General features: G+C 38.8%; 1 protein-coding gene across 1 annotated transcript; it reads left to right on the forward strand.

Annotated features, from left to right (window-relative positions):
- The first annotated feature begins 2,158 nt into the window (after positions 1–2,158).
- LOC128745099 (uncharacterized) lies at positions 2,159–4,439 on the forward strand. Its single transcript, XM_053842085.1, has 3 exons — positions 2,159–2,542; positions 2,659–3,819; positions 3,880–4,439. Exons 1-3 carry the CDS (start codon positions 2,342–2,344, stop codon positions 4,327–4,329), a joined length of 1,812 nt encoding a protein of 603 aa, XP_053698060.1. The 5' UTR covers positions 2,159–2,341; the 3' UTR covers positions 4,330–4,439.
- Positions 4,440–7,397: the final 2,958 nt, after the last annotated feature.

Genomic DNA, 7,397 nt, shown 5'->3' on the forward strand with positions numbered 1-7,397 from the left:
ATAACAAGGTATAAATGCCGTCTTTATTATGAATGGAAAAAATAATGCACTACTCTATTCAACAAAATTGTAGATTGCATTCAGCTCTTCAAATGCTTCTTACATATCTTTTACAGATTTTGCTTCTGTGAGGCATAGCAGTTGAATTTGCGAATTACGCAATTACGAAAAGAGCCAAAATAAAAAACTGATTTCACTAATTCATATATAATAAATAATATTTTTCTAGCTTCGCTGAAGAGATAGGGGGTTACTGTCTTCAGCAAAATTTCTTGTAATAATATACTCTAAAACTTTGCAGAATACATCAATGTGTTATATTGAAACTGAAGAAAAATAATTTTTTTATTCCACTTTTAGGGGGATTAATCAAAATTTAAATTGCACCAGACAATAGAACTTTCAATTTCAAGAAATTCTTCGAAAGGTTCCATAAACCTAAAACCAAGTTTTCCCAGTCAAAACTCTAGTGCGCATATCTTTTTGGCTTTGGGCCATTGTGCGCGCGAATAACCCGTATTACAAAAGTTGGCGCGAGTGTTGGAGGGTTAATATCTTTTGATCGGCAAAACCAATTCTACTGAAATTTTGTAGATATATTTGCAGCATTAAAATCTCTAATTTGATGTCAAAATAATTCAAACTAGATAAATCATCTTAGATGAAATGGTTATAAATTATTATAAATTTTAATGTATTGTATTCAATTGCTCGAAACTTTCAAATTGAACGTCCAATCAAAAAACAAATCAATAGTGATCTATTAGGCTATGTTACCTTTCAAATGAGACTAATAGCGCCTAAGTCGGTTTAGCCATCTCTAAGAAACAGGCGATAATTATTACCTTGTCAAAACAGGTTTTTTAGGATAACTTTTAAACTACTTGTTTGTTTTCAATAAAATTTACCCGAAAAATTTAGCGTTAACAAGAGCTTTCATTCGATACCAAGATCGTTGAAATCGGTCACTTGGTTCCGGAGAAAATCGTGTCACGTAATTTTCACGTTTTTACTTATAACTTTTAAACGAAATGTCGGACCTCGAATAGTGATCAATAGTGATATACTAGGCAATAATACCTTTCAAACAAAGGTAATAGCGAACAAATCGGTTCAGCCATCTCCGAGAAACAGGCGATAGAAAAGTTGCGTCGCGCACATACACACACACACACACACACACACACACACACACACACATACACACATACACACACACACACAGACATTGCTCAGTTCGTCGAACCCTGTCGACTGGTATATGTGGCTCGGCCCTCCGGGCCTCGGATCGATTTCGTGTTTTTCGACCAATTTTTAAACCTTTGTTATAGTATAACAAAGGTAAAAATAATGCACTACTCTATTCAACAAAATTGTAGATTATATTTAGCTCTACAAATGCTTCTTACATATCTTACAGATTTTGCTTCTGTGAGGCACAGCAGTTGAATTTGCGTAAGTGAGCGTACCTGAGTACATTAACCCAGTGTTGAAGGGCAAAAAAAGAGTAAAGAAAAAAATTTCAGTCCAGTAGTATTTTTCCTGTATTTATTAAGTAAAAATTTACTGAAATAACAGAAAAAGATTTTATTTAGGTTTTTAATACGAATCTGTGATAATAATTTTTCCATATAATTTGTGACTTTTCCATATAAGAAGCATAATTTGCAAAAAATCTGTACATGATAGAGAAAAACGGAAATCAATTTTGGATTCAGCTCCCCAAAAAACATAATTACGGCATGTTTATTTCAATTTTTCCATATCACAAAAGGGTGTCGATTTTGGCAAATTCGAAATTGTACCACAGACAAAATTGTACTGTATACATCATTTATCATATTTATTTATCACCTGGATCATTAATTAAATTGAATTTTGTCTTTCCTCATCTTGCCAAAGAAGCAACCCGCAAAACTGGCTGCGTTCGTATCACACAAAACCCACAAAACGGTGGCGGGGTGGGCGTGGGATATACACAAATGCTGCAATTGAACGGAAAAACATAGGCTATGCTTTCGTTATGCTTTTCTGTATTTCTTTTGTGCGCACGAACAGAACTGTCACTCTTGGTCTTTTCGAGCAGACGCTATCTGTCTACCCCATCTACCCAATTTACCTACCTATAGCATAATGGTACATCGAGAAGAAAAACAAGTGTGTTGTGATTTGTGAATTTATTTGTGTTTTTCTGCTATGGTGTGTTCGATTGTGGTCCTTCGACACTTAGCTAATTGCCGAAATTTTTACTGAATAACTGCATCCAGATAGTAATCGGACTGTTTCTCTCGTACGCGACGCGGTTCGTTGTCGACCGGTGGTTGCAGCGCCCGACAACAAGATGGCTTCGACAAGTTGGTACCCGCAGGAGCAGACCCTGCACCGAGCTGATGAATTGGAGCGAATGGAAATGACTACTGCTGGACAGCGGTTTTGTCGGTTGTGCTTATCTAAGGAGCAGCAGCTGAAACCACTATTTCCTCCGGATGGAGCGCCGGACGAGCTATTGCTGCAGAAAATTATGAACTGTCTTACGATTGCGGTAAGTGCGGTTTATGTTTAGAGAGGGGTGGAAGTGGAGGATATCGATTTTTTTAGTTGAGCTATTTTTATGCGAAAAACGTACAGAAGATTGAATTAATTAGCTATATTTTTCAGCTCTCTTTTGATGAAGATTATGATTCATTCATATGTCGAATATGTATACAGGAGGTCACAAAATTCTTTTTCTATAAAGAACAGTGTCTCGCAAATGATTCTATTTTGCGAGGACGTCGGAAACCGGATAAGATTCCTCTATACGACGGGGGTGAGGGTACTACGCATGATGCTGATGATGGTTTGAGTGCAGATGAGGAGGAATATGATGGTGACCCGATTGATTCAGATGAGTTTGATATTCGAGATGATGAAGAGGACAGGGAGTTCAGAAGCAATGATCAGACTGCCGAAAACGATGACGATGAGAATGACGACGAAGACGATGACGACGCTATGCAAATTGACGTGTCTAGATTAAAGCCATTACCTAAGCAAAGAGCTCGGAGGGAGAACGTTCAAGACTACTATCATGGAGGCTTCCGATATACTTGTGCCACTTCTCGTGCTAACGGTAAAGTCCACTGGCGTTGTATGTATAAGTCTAAGCTGAAATGCCGTGCAGCTATTTTGGTGGGCTCGGATGGAACCGTAACTCGTGGCCCAAATCGGCACAACCATCATCCAGATAGTAAGTGTCTGTTTCCTTGTCCAGCTAGTGGAACGATTCAGGACATGCATACAGGACGTAAAGTTTCGTACAAGCTGATTAATAGTGACCGAAGTCGAATTAATCGGATGCAAATTATTTGCAATGGATACAAATTTCGATATGCAAGAACTACGCAGAAACAAACCACTTACTGGCGCTGCATGAAACACAATGGGAAGGAGAACTGTAAGGCGGTTTTATCTTTTCGAATGGACTTTAGTGCTTGTTCGTCCAACGGTCATGGTCACAATCATCCCGCACAGTATGATATGAATGAACCCTTGCCTCCTAGCCTGCGGTTGCCGGCACAACGAGAAGCAACTAAGCAGCCGCAACTCGTCATTCAAACAAATGGCAACGGAGCATCGTCTGGCAGTTCGATTCAGAAAGGCCGATGGAATGTAATGCTGCACAGGGGTTATGAATTTGGTTTTCCACGCGCTGACAGAATGAACATGAGGTGGGCTTGCTTTAAGAAAAGTTTGTTCAATTGTCCGGCTAACCTGTACACCAATCGAGGCGGACGAGTTGTCAAGGAAAGCGATTGGGCACATAATCATGGCCCTAGGGTAGGTGTTCAGCCTGTTTTTGTACAATTTGGTTAGTATAGTATTAATTATGTTTTTTAGGATGATTACGCTAAGGATGCCATCATCGACGGTCTAATGCAGGATGCTCGAACCAAAGAACAGATTCCGTACAAATTAATACCCGGCAAGCGCGGACAGCGGTTTGTCGTTCACAATGGCTACCGATATTCGTCGGATCGATTAATCAGTGACGGACGTATTGCTTGGAAGTGCACCAAATGTAAGGTGTTTATTATCATTGGCGGTCGATTTGGAACAATGGAAGATCGCGGAGTAGAACATGAACATGAACAGGATGAAAGTGATGCGCTCATTACATGCAAAGAGGAACCAGCTCAATCCTGCGAAGATCCAGAGAGCCAGACACAGGATGATGCCACGGAAGAGGATAACTCCAATGGAACGATCGATGTTAAGAAGGAACAACTGGTAGACGAGGAAGGTGAACAAGATGCTGAGGATGACGAAGATATGTTCATAATCCCGTAAGTGGTGCCACTTAAATATGATATCATAAGCAGAGGAAAAAGATTGTGACGATAGTTGTAAGATTTTTAAGTTATTCTCCTCGGATAGTCATTAGAAGTGTAGTGACAAAATTGTGGTTATACAGGAAGTGTATATAAGGCTTGGCAATGTTTAACCTAAGCTGTTTTGCCATTACTAGAACTTAAAACAAAGTCAATCTTAATGAGGATAATTGGTAACATTAGGGGGACTGCTCGTTTATGAGTGTTAAAGTATTAAGTATTACTTAACACTGCACTAAAGTGACTTTCTACGCAACTAACTTCACGTAGATTGTCACAAATTTCAAAATTTACACGATTTTTTCGCGAATTTTAAAAATTTACATGATTTTTAAACGAACAGAAGGCAGCAAGCAAACAACTGGAAGCTTACCTACTTCATCTTCAGGCTAGCATCGTATGTACTTTGATCGCAACATCTAGCGTACGGTAAAGTGGGTCCGTTCTCGTGCATTATCTGCCATGTGGTAGTAGTATGCTATCTTTTATTTATTGTTGTTTATTTTTGTTGGCATTTGCTATCAGTGGCAGACGATGTAATAGAATTTGAGAGAGTCATTGTAAGCAACGTTAATTAGCATTACACTGCGGTACGATCGCTTTGCTTAGGCATCGAAAAAAGAAAACAAATTTGTCCGTCCATTCTCCCGTAAAGTTTCTACTCTTCTTAAATTTCGGAAGTAATCCACTAAAGACTGGAATACTGTTATCGCTCGTAGGCACTCCGAAGTGCATTCCACTGCACTTTCTTCCACTGTATCGTCATGAAAGAATTGCTGTTGATAACCAATATCGGCTGGTTTTCGAGCACCGGGTGGTAAACCTGTAACGTTCCATTGCCAACTTGGTTTGTTCCGCGACATTCACACACCGGCAAGCATGTTGGTTCAGGATTGGTAATAAATTTATCAGAAAATTTATACAAACCAGGCAAAAAGTACAAATCCGGCTTCATACGTCGGAAAACCGGCCTTTTTACTGGCTTTGCAAGTGAAAAACCGGTCGGGCCGGCCAAAAACCGGCCACTTTGCAACCCTAGTAGTGTAGAGTGACTGCGGCCTGTTGTTCCACAACATTTTCGATGAACGCAATTCTTTTGCAACATTTATGTTCAAGTTAAACAACCTTTGAGGTTTGATTTCAAACGACCAACAATGGTCCTCTATGTTGTTCGTATGCTGATTTCCTAATCTAAGGGTCTTCAACGTAGTATTTAACAGCGGATCTGTTCAAAGTCGCCGTAAAATTTAAAAGAGATGGTTGGGAAAATATCATTCACAAATATAGGTACACTCATTCAAATCTTTATAATAAAAAAGGCCCATTTTACAAATTCTAAGCAACGAATTACAATTTCGTAGATAGATTTTATACTTGTTTTTAGGGATACGGTGTTTTCACCCTTTTGCACAAGACCGTAATTAACAAGTATTCAAACAACATGCCAAGACATCACCAAATACCTATATCTTTCTATGAAACCTAACGGGCTTTGTCGATTACCATAACATGGCAGTGGCAGCGACAACAGGCGGATTAGGTTATGACCAACTACTCTGTTTATTTTAACACTAAATTTTTTATTCATATTTTGTATACATAAATAGTATTCATTTCGTATGTAAAATAATCCTCCAAAAGATGTATACCAACTGTTTCCTGTGATGTTTGTGTTCAAAGATATTGTAAAGTTGAATGTGTCATGCACCGACAGCTTGGTGTTCTCGTTTAATTTTCTCGGGAAAAACGGATTCTGGTTGACATGGTCTAGTATTTGGAAATTTGAGCAGTTACAATTAAGCGGTCATTCGGTATCGTTTGGCTGAACATATTAATCGAGGTATTTGAATCGAACTATTTACCGTACAGATACAATTCTAAGTGCTGCTGACTTCTACGAACGTGAAAAGTGCTTGTAAAATTTCAACAACTTTAATTTACCTACAAATAATGCGTGCAATCAGTTGCTATTTTTATCAAAATTTTTGATTAATTGTAGTTTCCTTATCACTTGTGTTCGTATCAAACTCGATCGTTAGTTAACTATATTCTATGAAAACCCACACAATTTACAGACCCAATGTAAAACAAGCTACAACTGAGAGCACCGTCTCGCATAACGTTCTGTTTCGCTTCGATGCACTCTCAAAATAAAACTTTTAGCATGTCTTATGAAACAAATAGTTTTGTATGCTTACACCAAAAAAAACTCAATTAGCTAATGTGTCGATTGCATTCGAGAGTATTCTACGATCCCGCAGAACATAGCTCAGGCAAGAAGGGAAGGCATTATTTAGTTTTTTCTTTCGCTTCCGCCGCATCTTTGGTCATATTGTACTGAATGCAGCGTGCACCTTGAACGGATTGCGCAGTGAAGTTTGTAATGTGGCATGCAAATAGAAGCATATTTCGGGGTTGTACTTTCCAGGCGAACCGCATGAAGATCATCGAGTATAGGCAGAGGGCTAAAATATAAAACAAACTAATTTATCGAGCACTTTTCTACGAACCGGCAAACTTATTTACCAGTGGTCATTGTTCCGGAGATGATTTTCGGGTCCTTTTTGAAATCAGCAATGGCAGCGATAGGAATTCCCCAGTTGGCGACCGGTCCCCAAAAATGTGTACTCATCAAGTACTCTCGAAATTCCTTACTCTTCAAACTATCCACTAATTTGCGCCCCAAACCAGATGCCATCGTAATGTTTGGATAAAGTCTGGTGATTTAATTAAACGGATGATTAGATACTGAAGGAATAAATGACAATACCGGTAATAATGTCTAGCATCGTTGAATACTCACCCGACGAGATTAAGAGCGAACTGTTATCAATCGCACGCAGTAGTTGAATGTGAACGATGATACTATTATGTAATTTGTGCCAATTGAGCGTTGTGACGTGTTGATTAAATTTGATCCGTTTGCCAAAAACTCTTCTGCACTAAGATCGCCCAATTTTAAAGTTGCCGCAAATTCAATTATTCGAGTGCAGCTTTAGCTCACGCTGACTGCTAAAATAGTTATTC

This window comes from Sabethes cyaneus, chromosome 1 (assembly GCF_943734655.1).
Source record: "Sabethes cyaneus chromosome 1, idSabCyanKW18_F2, whole genome shotgun sequence".
Lineage (NCBI taxonomy): Eukaryota > Metazoa > Arthropoda > Insecta > Diptera > Culicidae > Sabethes > Sabethes cyaneus.

Bases quoted from the DNA above. Each gene is read 5' to 3' on its own strand.
- LOC128745099 (XM_053842085.1), top strand. From the start codon at position 2,342: ATGGCTTCGACAAGTTGGTACCCGCAGGAGCAGACCCTGCACCGAGCT. The intron at 2,543-2,658 runs GTAAGTGCGGTT...TATATTTTTCAG, and splicing joins TGAACTGTCTTACGATTGCG to CTCTCTTTTGATGAAGATTA. The intron at 3,820-3,879 runs GTAGGTGTTCAG...TATGTTTTTTAG, and splicing joins CACATAATCATGGCCCTAGG to GATGATTACGCTAAGGATGC.